Genomic DNA, 14,993 nt, shown 5'->3' on the forward strand with positions numbered 1-14,993 from the left:
AATGGAGACAGCCCGGATCTAGCATGGCCAGGCAGGAACAACTACTGTGAGAGCTTTCTTCCTTCCTTCAGACCATTGATTTCCTCAGCAAAGAGAAAAGCTTGGCAGAAACAGTAAATAAAGAAAACTGGAAAAAATAGCACTGCACATTTCAGCTGATAGCACCATTCCCACGACTGTGCCGTACCAGAACAAGCCTTTGCCTGGCACCACTCAGAAGCCAGGATGCAACAGATCCTGCTGCCATCCACCGACCCTCCAAAAGCCTCAAACTTCAAATATGAAAACCTCTATCCACATGCTGTGGCGCTGCCTTCAAGATTCTGCCTTCTTACCTTCTGTTATGTCAGACTGGACTCCCAGCACCTGAGGGCTAGAACTTGTTTGCCCTGCCAGCACCACTCACTCACACAACGGCACAGCTGAAGCTGAGCAGTAGTTCCAGCCCAGCCCCATCCTTCTGTCGCTATGCTTTGCGACTTCCTGAATCTGCATCTTCAAGTTGCACGAAAACCACAATAGTGGAAGGGATTACCAGTGCACTGCAGATATGTAGGCTGTTTCCACCTCTTTTCTTAGAATCCAGACACTTTCAAAAATGATCTTAACTTCAAATGAAGGGGATAATGAGGTAAAAATCCATAACAACAAAAGAAAAACTACAGAGCCGAAAATTAAGGCTCCAAAGACCTGCAGTGGGTACAAACAACTGCATGGGAAGATTTGGGTAAATAAGCTATTTTACACTTCAAACAGAAGACAAGCCATTTCAGATTCTAGAAAAGGAAGCGACCTGGGAAAATTACGAAGCAGGGCTGTCACACCCCAAATTTGCAGTACACGCTCTAATGACTCCTAAAGCTAATGAAGAAAATGGGACATGCTGTTTTTAAGCAAACTCACCCTTGCAAATGGACCAGCAAAAATATTCTCCTGGGATTTCAGACAGAACCCCTACAACTGTCCTGTTACCAGAGTCAAGATGCACTGCAAAGTTGCTTCGGTTAGCGGAGCGTGGCACGGCAGCGTAAGAACAATCTCTATCTGTGTTACTATCAAGTCCACTAGCAAGAAGGATTAAGGCGTATCAAAAGCAATACATACAGCACAGCATCACACTTATCAGCACATATATAACTGGATTAATGGAGAAAAAGCTCCCTTAATGTGCACTAGAAGTACGCCAAGGCAGCTCCACGGCAGCCCACGCCCGCCCCAGCACAGCCACAGCACCTCAGCTCCACGCCGCCTCCCCGCAGCGCGCGTCCATCACGCTTCGTTCACCTCAACATCAATTTTTCCCTGAGAAAAAGGGAGCGATGCCACCGTTAGCCACTAAATTGGCTGGAAGTCTCCACACATTAGGAGTCGGTGCGGCTGCCAAGCTTGCCTTCCACGCATCCTGTCATCACAAGCTGAGCGCTCTTCCTACACAGCAGAGCTCAATACAGGTTTCTCCAGGAAGGACGTAACTAACTGTTGGTATGGGGATGATTTGGACAGCCCTGACCTCACAGAACCACAGCACAGCCATAGGCACATGGCAGAGTCAGACCGACACCTGGAACAGGACACAACGTGAGGTAATCATCAGTGGTTCCAAGATCTGCCAGGCCTCCATGCCTCCCTGGAAATGGAAGCACCCTCCTGTACTTTTACATTTCTTTTCCTGAAGGTAACATGCTGTAAGATGAGACTTAGAGGTTTATTCTCCCCTGGGAGCTAAGCAAATGGGATTTCAACAGGAGGGTGAAAAAAAAAAAAAACAAACATGAAAACTAAAGGTAAACTGAAAATTCATGATCAATTTAGGGGTGAACTTTTAAGAAACGTTTTGTTAGAAAATTCAATTAAAACTAAACTACATTTTCCAACAAAATCAGTCTACAGATCTGCAGTGGATGCGATACAGCACAGAGCTCTTCAGAGCAGTGTGCAACAGAAGACACGTCAGGTTTTGTTCCCAGTGCCCTCCACAGCCAACCTGTAAGCCCAGCTGAGCCCAGGCACCCTGTGTCCCCTCCTTCTGACACCAGCATTCAGCAGCCATGTGGTGCAGCAGTGGAACCAATCCCATTCCCTACGTCCTCCACAAAGGCTCGTGAAAGCAAACAGAAGGGCAGAAAGGCAGCAAGAAAGGCTGAACCTAAACACATGAAAATAGGATTAACATTCAGCAATGACTTCCCATGTGCTGTGCTTTTCATCTGCCCTGGCAGATCTCTAATAAAGGGTTCACAAACTGATAACAAAGCACTTGAGCTTTCTGCACTGTGAGCCCTGACAGTCCAAGCCCAAAAATGCCAGCTCCAGCAGCACAGGAGCACGCAGCCACCTGCACAGGTGTCCCACCTCATCACTAACAGCGTCCCTGGATGCAGCTCTGCTTTATCAACAGTTCTCTCATACTTCCTTCTTCGCCTGTTTTCAAACAGGAACATTTCGCTTTATAAATTGCTTTTGGAAATACTCCATTTTCTCATTAAAACCCGTGCTTCTTTCCACATCTGCTACATACAACACTGCAACAACCGTCAGTTCCCAACAATTATTTTATTTTTAATCCACCTGACTGCAACCCCTTAGCATTTACAAAGCAGATTACGCTTCTCAATACACACTCGAGAGATTTTAAAACTCATGACAGGTCTAATGACTTAAATGACTTTCGGCAGCCTGTGCTACTTTTAGAACCCGTGTCCCAGTGCCTCTATTTGTGGCTCTCTCTCTCGCTACAGTTACATTATAAGGTTTCAATGCCTAAACCCCAGAGCAGCTTTAAGAGGAGACGTTCAGGTTCATTAACTACAGAAGAAAACTGAGCAAGATGAAGTTCACACGGCAGGGCCTGAGTGCACCCCAGTCCGGGGGGAATCACGCTGCTGGAACATTTAACGAGAGCTATGAGCTGAGAAGGAGCTGGAAGCTGCCAGCAGCCCTGAAGCAGGCAGCAGTGGTGTCAGTAACAGGGAGGTGCCTCTGTCAAAAGGCAGATTAAAGAAAAATCAGTGGGGCCAAAACAATGAGATGCAGCTCCTACACCCAAGACGCTGCAGTGGAAGTGCTCTGTAATCAAGATAACAATAGAGCACATACTCATGGAGTCAAATAAAAGTCAAGACAAACGAGGGATATCTTAGCAAAGAAAATCCTAAGTAAGTTCCATAGCAATGCACTCACTGTTTCCTGGTCGTCAACCGTAGGCAGAACATGAGATGCACCAAAGGTGTAGCAAAGGAGATTATCTCTTCAAAACAACACAAAGTTTACGTTAAATATTTTAATTGGCACAAAACCCCACTTAAAACTACACTGGTACGTACTATTGCACACAGCACTCATTCTAGCAGCGTCCCATTCTTCACCTCCAGGTCAACATCAACATTAGACACATGTCAAAAAATGTTAAAAGCGCATCAAACAGGATAAATTTATCTAAGTGTAGCAATAATGGAAGACAACCAAGCTGGCTGCTGACATGCACTTCGACCAACTGTCAGCGAACGTGACAGCTTCAAGACATGCACAAAAGACAAGAAGTAAAAACAAAGGTGAAATACTGAGCTCCCACGTATCTGTAGAGCCAGAAAGCCTGAATCAAAACTGAGAACACGTTTGTATTTCTAAACAAAAGATAGAAATGCAGGAGTATGCAGCTGAGAAAGTTCAACAGAGAGATATCCAGTGAATGGAAACCCTAGCCTTCTGGAACCCAAAAGGATATGAAGTGTACAGACAGAAGGCTAGGAGAGATGAGGTGAAAATTTAAGGGAGTAGGAGGCAGAAGTACAGAAATCCATGCATCGCTCCCCCATCAGACCAAAGAGCAAAGAGTAAAAGAAATCCAAGAAAGCACAGCTAAGGCATTTCTTAGTATCACTCATCCATCACCACAAAATAAAACCACAACTTCTTCAAGCAGGTGAAGCAGTGGGTAACTGAGTCACAGAGTGGCTCTTCCGCATTTAGAAGACCTCTGGTCAAAGCTAATGACAAGAGGATGTTTATTAGTTGAGATTATGAAGTTGCTATGCCTGAATCATTCAGACTCGAGGTGATTGATTAGAAAGAAGTCCCTCATCTGAGCTAACACGTACCCCAGCGCGCTCCAGTCCACAGGTCAGAACCTGCCAATGAAGAATCCCAGCCAAAGCAGAGCAAGTGGATTTCTTCAGTGGTATCTGCTGTCAGTCAGCTGCACAAACTCCTTCGTGGCAAAGAAAACTCACCGCCAGTGCATGCAGAGTGGTGCTTTCTGAAGGGAAAAGCTCTCTCTACCGTGAAATTCACCGTCTCTAGATCAACTTCACAACTGGAGAGAAAATCTTACTTAGAATACCAGAATGCCCAAGGAACAGGAGGAATAAATATGGTCACATCATAAATAACACCATGCTGTTGCCTCAAAACACTGCACTCAGTCTTGCTCGCTTCCCAGCAAGAAACTGAAGTTGAACCAGGAAAGCTCAAAGCCTGGCAGTGAGAAGTGGAGGATGCTGTAAGAACAGGTGTGTTTAGATGGGGAGGCTGTGCGGACATGGGAACGAGTGGCATAAAACCCAAGAAACTTCCAGCCACCTCCTCCTGACACGAGTTCCCATCCCACACAGGACTTAGAGAAACCAGACAGCAAATGCAGGCTGTTCCCATGATAATGGAACTCCTTTTTACGACAGGAGCTTTCTCTATCAGTATTAAAAGCAAATAAGATTTGCATCAGGCCTGACCCAAAGGAACGGTGATGGGGAAGAGCCCAGAGATGTGACCCTGGCCTGCAGGGCCCATAGTGCCCCTAAGCTGGAGGGCCCTCGTTCCCTCCCCCCGGTCAGGGCAGGTTTACCAATGATAAAAAAGGCTTACCACAGATTGATGGTCTGTTTGTCTCGTAAAATTAAGATGCTGTCTTTAGCATGAATACTAAATGGTGAAAAGCACTCAGAATTAAATACAGCATATAAAGCTGGGGTTTCAGATTTCCAACAGCAGCCTGCAACAATACACTTACAAATTGGGCTCACTTATTTATATGGAATTAATCAGGATTACCACTTTCATCTTTGCAATTTAACTGAAGAACTAAATCAATAGCATCCAATCAGTAAAATATTACTGTTGTTTCCACAGTGCCGAGGCGTTTTTTCTATTAAGAACTCTTTTTAAAAAAAAATTATTTAATTATTATTTTTTAAAAGATCAATATCCTCAGAGCATCAATGCAACCACTCAAGGAGCAGAGATCTGCATCAGCAACACAACCTAAGTGAGGCATCTCTCCCAGCAAACACACCACTACCCCCCTGCATCCCCAAACACAGCGTGAGGATTTGTTCTTTTTCAGGGGGTTGAACTCCCACTTCTTAATATTCATAGGAAAGCAAATAAATCCACTCTGTAACCAGCATTTAAGTTCAACACACAAGAAGCTGCAATCTTGGCCCTGCAGCTGGCTGAATTCTAATCCTGCAAGCCCGACACCAGTAACAACAGCCCCACAAGGTGAATGGAAGCAGAGTGCCTCCCTCCCACTCACTGGCACCTGGAAGCTGTGGCAGATCCTGCACAGGGAAGGAGCACTGCCAGCCATCAGCAGGAACCTCAGGTGTACCTCCTCCTTGCTGATGCAAAGTGAGCTCAAACACACTGGCTGTATTTTATGCAGGAGCTACAGATGGTGCAAAAACGTGCTTTTACTCTTCCACAGTTCCTCCGGCTGATGCTGCACAAGTTACATGCTTTCAGGGCTTTTCATCACGACAAACACAACGCACACTGCAAAAGGCATCTCCAGCTCGGGCACTCACAGCTGCAGACCAGGCACCAACACGCTACAAAGCCCTCAGCAAGGCGGCTGGAGTCACACAGCAGTTCTCACTCACAAGGCACAGGCTGCAGGGTCAGCAGCCCTTTCCCATTTGCCTATTTATACACACATGTAATCAGCAGTGTTGAGGCACTCGTATCTCAGCAGTACTAGCAACCAAACTGCTCATATCAGATGGCACGCAACAGCCAGCACACACCAGCCTGGTGTACACATGATGGGGATATCAGCTGGAGATGTGTGCTGCAGGGACGTAACTGAAACCTGCCTATCTGTGCTCAGTTTTTAGCTCGTTTAGAAATCATCAAATGCATGAAGAACAAAAAGAAATCCCAACTTTACATTCCTCAGGCACCCAGCAAACCTCTGCTTCTGTGTCATTCAGCTCCCACACACCACGGGCAGCCCTCACAGCAGCACACGTGGCACAAGGAGCTGCAGCCAACATGTTGCTGAGCACCTGTTATGCTCCAGGAGTCCAGCACACCTCTGGTTCCCACTGCTTCCAGCTGGGCACTTCCCAAACCACCAGTTTATCCCTAACAACAAGGCATGCACCGGTGCCAAGGACTTCACCAACCCCAGCGAGAGTACAAATTTCCTGCTTCTGAACAATCTCACCTGCGATCTTAATGCTGTACCCGGTTTATCACAGCTTTTCTATTAATAATTAAAATCGACACCAATTTCAGTTTTATTCTGAATGTAATCCTGTTTAGATCAAAGTTTCCACGCTTATCTCAAGTACGTTTCAAAGTAACACGAGGCAGGAGCCGATGCTCACTCCTTGCTTCTACTCTGGTTGGGCTTTATCCCCTCAGCTAAGTGAAATGCTGTCCTACCTCTGAAACAAGCAGCTCACTTCACCTCACACACAAAGCAACCAGATCGATTGTGACACAGGCTCATGTTTCCAGACACTCGAAAAAAATGCTTTAAGTTACACATTTTTCTTCCTAAAATAATTCTGCTATACTCTTTTCTTCTTCAGAGAGCAATGACTGCCTATTTATAGATGGAATCAAATGTCACTGAAACATTCACTGCTATGAAGAACGTGGCCTTCCAGACCTCCAACTTCTGCTCTTTTGTATCTTTTTATCAACCCCAGAAGGCTCAGAAACAGAACACTATTCCTTCTGGACACAAAACACTTCAGTCTCGTGATGCAGAGGCACACATCTACCTTTCATCAAGGCCAAACCACGTGGTCCTCTGCCTCGCCGTGTGCACTGATGGGCCACAACCAACAACAGGACCACCACCCCCACACCCAGAACACACTGATGGGGTGCATAGCACTGCCACCCCACATCTACCACACAAAAACAAGGGCACAGCACTGTCATGCCTAGAACACAACAATGGGAAGCGTGGGAGCAGCACCCCTGCACCCAGAACACAGCAACAGGGAGCAGAAGACCACCATGCCTAGAACACATCACTAGGAGCACAGCACCGTCATCCCCACGCCTAGAACACATCAACAGGAGCGCAGCACTGCCACCCCAGTGTCTAAATGACAACAGAGAGGACCTCTGTGCACGATGTGGAACATTTGTATCTGATTCCCTCTAACACCAGCACAGAGGGATTTGAATGCCCTTCTCCCGCTTGCCAAATATGAATGTATGTGGAACATCTCTTATTTAGGAAAAAAACCTACTACAGATCAGATGGGAGCAAGCGTGATGAAGTTCTGCTGTGCAAGAAGCATCTCACCTCCTCATAGGGACAAAGAACCAAGGCTGTCCTTCACGGACTCCACTCTCAGGGAGCAACGGACTTTCCCCTCAGAGGAAACCCTGACTCCTATCCTTGTGTGGGTGGGATGGGGCAGCACATGGCTGCAGTGCAAGAACACGCTCCACAAGATGAAGAGAGGAGGCAATGAGGTGCACTGAACTTCCAGTGCCGTCACACTGCTGCTTCCAAACTCTCGCTCTGACACACATAGCCTCAATGAATATTTTGAGTATTTCTGTGCACTGCTGGCTTAACTCATCCCTTTAGTGTTAATGGCTATGTCTTCACCTGCCCTTTTGATGGCTTCAAACCATAAAGGATGTTATTTCATGCAGCTGAGAGCACCCAACATGACTACATCGCTACAGCGAGCTGCCAGCAGAGCAGCAAACACCCAAACAGAACTGCACATGAAAACAGTAACTATTACAGAGATACAAAGATGTTTGTATCTAATCCTTGATTTCTCAAAAGGGAAAAGAAAAAAAAAAAACAGCAATCTTCAGAGGTGGAATCCGCAGAGCTCGGGCAACGGCAGAGGTTAAGTCAACGTGTTCCCCGCCACAGGATGACATCAGGAGGACCGGCTCTGCCCAGCGCGATGCCAACAGGACAGCGGCACCGCTACCTGCCGGCTCCCGGCTCCCTCCGGAAACGCCAGGACCCAACGGGGGGCCGCTTCGAAATAAAATCCAGCACTCCACACGCGAGATCCTTTTTAAGCTCCGCCGACGAGGAACGCCAAAGTTTTTTCCAAGCCGTCATTTGATTATAACGCTGCCGCAAAACTACGGCGCGGCTCCGACCCAACTCCCTTCACCAAGGCCCATCGGAGGGCCGCCCGCTACGCTCCATCCGGACGGGATGACGGCCGCCAAAGCCCAGAGAGCCGCGGCACGGCGCAGAGGGGCGCGCAGTGCGGCCGGCCCCGATCAGCGCTCAGCGCCCAGCGCCCCCCGCCGCAGGTGGCCCCGACCCCCGCCCGGCCCCAGGTGCGCCCCGCGGAGCTGCGCAGTGGCCTCCACCGGCCCCGTCCGGCTCGGACAAGTGCGGCTGGAGAACGGAGGGAAAAAAAAATAACAGTTAAAAAAAAAAATAATAACCACAAACACGCACAAAAAAAATAGATACCAAATCACAGAATGGGAAATAAAAGCAGCCCGGGGCGGGGCGCTCTGCCCCCGCCGCCCCCCACCGCCGCCCCCCGCTCCCTCCGCCGCTCCCCGTACCTGTCAGGGGGTTCCGGGGGCCGCTCCGCGCGGCGGCGGCCGAGGGCTGCGGCTGCCCGAGGAGCAGCGCCAGCCAGAGGGAGCCGAGCAGCCGCCGCGCTCGCCCCGCCGCCATCGCTCCGCGCCCCGCGCCCCGCAGCCGCGCTCCCAGCGCCGGCCCCTCCTCCCCGGGGGGCTCCTCCTGCCGCCGGCCCGCGCCTCGCTCCCCGCTCTCAGGCCCCGCGCCTCTCCGAGCGGGCGGCAGGCAGACAGGCTGCAGTAGGCTCACTCCATCGCGGGCCGGTCCGCGGTCCCAATCCCGGCGCCGCGCTCCGCGGCTCCCTCACACGGAGCAGAGGGGCCGCCCGCCCCGCCCCTCCCTTACTCCCGCCCCCGGCCCGCCCCGCCCTCCCCCTCCCGTCCGCGCATGCGCCCGCGCTGAGGCGTCACCGCCCCCCGGCCCCGCAGCCCCCCCTCAGCGCCAGGTGTGCGCGCGCCCGCCCGCCCACCACAGCGCCTGCGCGGGACGCCGTGCCGCCCCGCCCTGAATCCCCACCTTAAACCGGCACGGGCGCGTTCTCTATCTTGGAGGGCAGCCCTGCGATAGGTAGCGTTACTGGGGCGCTGCGACAGTGAAACGCTGCTCCTGGGCTGCATCTCTCCATAAAGCGGCCGTCCCGCACTAAAAACCCGCATCTTTTTGTCCAGTGTTCTGTCAGGATGTGGGTTTGTTCTCTGCTGGCGGCATCCTGGAGTGTTCCAGCCGCGGGTTGCCTCCTCCTGAGGAGGTCTGGTTGTGGCTCAGGCTGAAGAACGGGTGGGGCTGGAAGCGTCGCTGTGATGGTTAGCGGTTCCCATCGCGAAATCCCATCTTCAGTCACCATTATTAGCGCCAGACAGTTGTGCTGAGAGCACCCAAAGTTCATACCTTGGGTTATGCTTCAGAACTGCCATCGTCCCTTCTGTCAAGCCAGAGGAAAAGGTTATTTGGGCCTACAAAGCACAAGGGTCGCCTCATGAGAGACGTTTCCTCACAGCTCTGTGGAAAAACCTTCTGAGCACACTGCTGTTGCTTGTGGGGTTCACCAGTGCCATCCTGCAGCGGTTTCACGCTTGCAGAGTAGTCGCAGCCCCAGGGAGCAGAGCCAGACCTGCCGTTCCAGTTCCCCAGTTCCCCGCTGCCCTGCTCCATGCCAAGTCTGAGTGCAGCCAGGCTGAGCAGGGAACCTGTCCTTCTGGTCCTCTCCCTGCTTCCAGCAATGCGAGCAGGGAGTTCCTGCCGTGATCCCTGCTCCTGCCGTGACATGCGGTGGGACGAGAAGTGGGTCGGGGAAGTTGGCAGGCACAAAGGGCCTGGAGAAAGACAGGTTCTCCAGGGCAATGGGAAGGAGTTGGGCTGGAGAGGGGCTCTGTCTGCAGGGAGGGATGAAGCATGTGCACAAGCCTGGAACCAGCCTGCTGGGAGAAGAGTCAGAAACAGAAGAGGAGCAGGAGAAAAATGGGAATGAAGACCATCTGGAAAACTGTCACATCTACTGGCAGCAAGAGTCTGAGATGCACTGGGAGCATTCATCACCCTCTTACAGTGCTGGACTGTGTGCAGGAGAGCCAAGCTATTTTTTTCCACTTTTAGAGCAAATTTCCACATTGCTGATGGCCTACATAGATACCAGTTTAACACTGGATTACATTGCTGTGGTGTTGTTTTGTTTTGTTTTTAAGGTTGCCTCTATACGAGAGAGAAACAGACATGGCAAACTACATTAAAGCAACATTAGTTAGGCTACAAAACACTCCCAAGTTATGAAATACCAGAATAAATGTTGCCAACACAAACAGATAGGCCTGGCTCTGATGTTGAATCAATGTGAAGGAACAAAAGTAAAAGCCCAAATAACTTAATTTCCTATAAAAATTAGATGTAGGTATTTTATGTACTTTGCAGGGGACTGCAGGAAAAGCAAGCACCGTGCTGTGGCTCCGGTGGGTGCTGCTCCAGGAAAGCGCTGCAGCCTCAGGATGGTGCCCCAGATAGAGGTTTGCTATGCAATAGTTGTGCAGCCTGCAAGGCCTAGGGCCTGGTTTGGCATTCTTTTTGAAGTCTTATCTGCAGAAGTGAAGAACTCTAACAGATAGAACTGGTGGTAAATGAGAATTTATTCAACTTTGTCTAAGTTTTATTCAGCTTTGCCACGTTGTATTTTCTGACAGAATCAGGCCATGAGTATTTCTAATTGGATAGCTAAAATTAAAAGATATTTTTTACTATTCCATCTGTATGCCTAGATTCTTCATCTGTAAAACATGGGTGATACCAGTTCTTGCAACAGCGTTGAGAAAATGAATTAGAATTTGTGAAGCACTTGGATACCATAGTGATGAGCACCAAGCAGAAACCCAGGAGGAAATGAATAAATCTGTCTTCAGAACAATATTTGAATAGCGTGCAGTAAATAAAGCACGGGCCACATAGTGAACAGCAAGGAGAAAATAAAATTATTACTTAGTGAGCACAGTCTATTCTGCACAACAAGCAAGGCTGGGAACCTGTCGAAAGAACAGCGTGTGATCTAATTACAATTAAATAGTGCATCATAATGCAAATACACAAAAGGCAACAAATCACAGTTGCATAGGCCACCATAACATTGGCACTTCTTAACTCTGAAACTCTTGGATTTAAGGAGAAAAGAACATCTCTAGGCTGCAGATGTCTAATATCTACACATAAACAACTCCTTTCTTTGGTAACAGTGGAAGAAAGTTTTTTTTTACCTCACCTGCCTCAGCTAGTTCTAAACTGTAGAGTGGAAAATGTATTTCTCCTCCTGGAGATATCTAAGCCTTATAACCAAGATTTAATGCTGTCACTCAAATGTTGACACTGCGCTCGTGTGTGATCAACAGAGACAGAGAGTACTCTCCAGAGGGAGATCTGGAGGAAGACCTTAATTTCAGTGATTAAATTTCTTTCTTTTCCTTGAGGTTTTTCCTCATTTAAAGCCAAGCTCCTGTTTTTTGGTGCAGAAATAAGGTTACAGAACAAAGACGGTTTCTCTGACCTTTTGTGACTCCCTGAGGCTAGCACTGAACCTTTCTGACTCCCGGTGAGATCTGGAAGCACTCTCAAGCTGCTGTGAGTTGCACTGTGCTGGCTGTTACCAACAAGAAGAGCAATAAAATTAAAATTCAGTGGTTCGACTGCACTCTACATTACGTCCGCCTCTCTGGACATAATCTCTCTATTGCTACGCAGGACTTGAGTTAGCACAGAATTGTAATCCTGATTAAGAGAATTTCCCATTACTGGACATCCTCAAGCAGCTGGAAGAGATAATTTTGGGGTAAGAAGGAACTGCAGCATAAATAAGGACCTGGCTCATTAAGTTTAAGACTTACATCTGTGAGATACTCACCTTAAGATTAATCTGCTGTGCTGCATCCCTTGGGTAGGAGTTACAACCACAGACTTTTGGCAAACAGTTTGATTGTGCCTGCATAGCTTGCCGTACTGATCACTGCAGAGTCTAGCATGATGGGCTCTCTTTCATTGTTCAACAGGGACTAGATATTTTTTTTTCTGTTTTTCATATTTATTGTTCACAGATGTGGTTTTGCAAGCTGCTCCAAGGTTAGAAGTCATACTCCTGTCACTGCAGAGCAAATTCTAGGTTAGTAGGCTGTTTGCCAGAAGGCTTCTAACTCTAGCACATATTAACGTCGTTCCTGATGTCAACGGCCAGATAATACCAGCTCCTCACTGGAGGGGGTCACAAATGGAGGCAAACATTCCACAGTCACCATGATCAGTTGTTTCCCAGAAGTCTGAAAGGAAGAGTGAACTCCTTTGCTTGACTTGGTGTTTAATAGAGTCCGAAATGGGAGCGGAGCAGCTGGTGTGAAATGCTTTTAATGGCTTGGTCTGCTAAGGAGTTGTTGAGATCTAATCCTATGTTTGTTTACTCAGGGATTTCAGGTGCAGATAGAGGAAACCAAGAATCCAAAATGCAAGGCTTACTGAATCCAATCCACACTGTAGAGCACAATTTCTTGGTTATCAGAATTGCATAATGATGTGGGATGCGGCTGTCTGGGCGCTCAGAGGCAGAGAAATGCAGGTAACACCAGAGGCAAAGCCAAGCGTTAAGGGCAATCAAGGGAAGTTTTGCCATCTGCTTAACCAGAGCAAGATTCATCTCTGGAAGCCTGCCATGGGATGACCCTGCACCACAGGCATTCACTGTGTCATCAGTTACACACAGTTCAGTACTGTTCTCTCTGTTTTGGTGACTGTCATAGGAATTTTTTTCTTCAAGTGAGACCTTTAATGGAGCCACGCTGCTAACCGATCCCCATTTTTCTTCCCTGTTGGCAACACCCTCACTTTTCCAGGCCTCCCCCTTCTCACTGAGGTTCTGTATTGCATTTTTGGACTGAAAGACTCTTTCTGTGCCCAAAAAGAGGAGAGACAGAGGGTCCATGCCCCCTCATGTGAACAGGATCAGCCTCCTCTGCAGCTTAAAAACCACATAAGCCAGGCAAGGATTCCAGGTGGTGTTTATCCCAAAGCATTTCCAACAATCCCACAAGAATGTTAATTACTGACACCAACAATCTTGTTCTCATTCATATAATGGGAGTGCCTAAAGGTCTTACCTGAGGTTGGTCCTATTGTATTAGGCACTGTACAACCACTCAGTAAAAGCAAGCCCTTTCCTCAGAGAAGGCAGAAGGAAAAATGAACCAAGGAAAGGTACAGTCGATAACTTCAGCCCCTGTACGTCTCTAGTGCTGTTGGAGGTCACTCACAGATGGCTTCTATCTCACTTTCCTAATCTAGATATTTAAAACTGAAAAGATATATGTATACATAATGATTCCAGGAGCCCCTGTTGTGAATACTGACTAAAGTATTTCTATTTGAAATTGCAAAAACTGAAGTCAGAGAAGTCACAGAAACTCGTGGCAGCACTGTAAAGATGAACAAAATTACTTCAGTCGGGTAATTTAAGAGTTCAGAAACAATGGCACATGTCATTAGTAAGATGTAGTGAAGGCTGGGATGATGATCTGCAGAAACAGGGAAGAATACTGACATTAGATTATAGATGTGGACCGGGACAGAGTCCAGCTGTAGTGCGACTGATTTGTCCATAGCTTCTCAGGTATCCCTTTCAAGCCAGAGTTTTAGGTCTGCTTCCTGCAACTGGAATGCTACTCTGAATCTCATCACCCTTGCAAACACTGTGAAGGAATTTCTATAAAATGTAATTGGGTTCTTCATGGAAGAGATACTGGATTTGTTTATTTTTCCTGGAGGAATGGAGGCCAAGAAAGGCAGGGAGCCGTGCTGCTGCTGCAGAAGTCCAGAGGAGTGCATGGTTATGGAGCTCGTAGAGGAGAGTGAGGAAGTCCCCTTGCAGAGGGTAGCAGCAGTGATGCTGATTCAGCCCTGATTTGCTAAGGAGAGAAACAAGCTTCTGTTCCCAGCAGCTTCTAGTTTGAAAGCAGAGCTACGCCTTGAATCATTTGGCATAAATTTTATTGTAAAATCATTTCTAACCTCTTGCAAATTTCGAGCATCTCCAAAATCAGCGCAAGTTTGCTGGCGTTTCTTCCTGGTTCACAGAAGTTCAGCTCCTCACCCCATCAGTGCTCTCTGACTCTCTTGGACGCAGGACTGAGCAATCTGGAGAAAGAAGGGGCAGTTTTAAAAACAAGAATGCATTTCACACAGAGGAGTGGTAGCACACTGACAGCTCTAGCAGATAAAACGTGGGCAGCCTTCAAATAGGTAAAGTGTTCGACTCGCTAAGGCTGTCAATCTGGCACTTTTCACACACATTAATTTTACTTTCTTTTTTTGCTTAAACATCCCTTCGGGGCAACAGCTCTGGAAAAACACCACCATCCTGCCACTTCTCCATGCTCCTCCCAGGAGACCGGTGATGAAAGCCAGGAGAGCAAAACATGCAACTCTGATGGGATATGAAATGTGGGTGATCCTGCCACAAACTGCTGCATCTTCCTGACAGTCATGCTGCACATTAAGCACATCAGGATCTATATGTCTGCTGTCACAATGTGGTTTTATCACATATTTTTATTTCCTTAGCACCTGAATGGCAGCTTTAGAAATCAAATTACAGTCTGAGTGCTACAGGCTGCAGCCCCCTGACTGAGCCAGTAAATCAGACTAATTGAAACAACAAATAAGC

General features: G+C 48.0%; 1 protein-coding gene and 1 long non-coding RNA gene across 8 annotated transcripts in view; both read right to left on the reverse strand.

Annotated features, from left to right (window-relative positions):
• The window catches only part of NEO1 (neogenin 1), a 177,251-nt gene extending 168,126 nt beyond the window's left edge, over positions 1-9,125 (reverse strand). For 3 of the 7 annotated variants that reach the window (XM_052672231.1, XM_052672229.1, XM_052672228.1), the window contains exon 1: positions 8,797-9,123. In XM_052672231.1, the coding sequence (XP_052528191.1) occupies positions 8,797-8,911 (115 nt within the window). In that variant the 5' untranslated portion in view covers positions 8,912-9,123. Of the gene's footprint in view, positions 1-8,796 lie in introns of all 7 variants that reach the window. The other 4 variants (XM_052672234.1, XM_052672232.1, XM_052672230.1 and 1 more) reach the window with 2 other exon arrangements.
• Positions 9,126-10,661: 1,536 nt separating this feature from the next.
• The window catches only part of LOC128075462 (uncharacterized), a 33,503-nt gene continuing 29,171 nt past the window's right edge, over positions 10,662-14,993 (reverse strand). The window contains exon 6 of the long non-coding RNA XR_008203838.1: positions 10,662-14,464. This is a non-coding gene — a long non-coding RNA (uncharacterized LOC128075462). The remainder of the gene's footprint in view (positions 14,465-14,993) is intronic.

This window comes from Tympanuchus pallidicinctus, unplaced genomic scaffold, assembly GCF_026119805.1.
Source record: "Tympanuchus pallidicinctus isolate F22 unplaced genomic scaffold, pur_lepc_1.0 scaffold12, whole genome shotgun sequence".
Classification (NCBI taxonomy): Eukaryota; Metazoa; Chordata; class Aves; order Galliformes; family Phasianidae; genus Tympanuchus; species Tympanuchus pallidicinctus.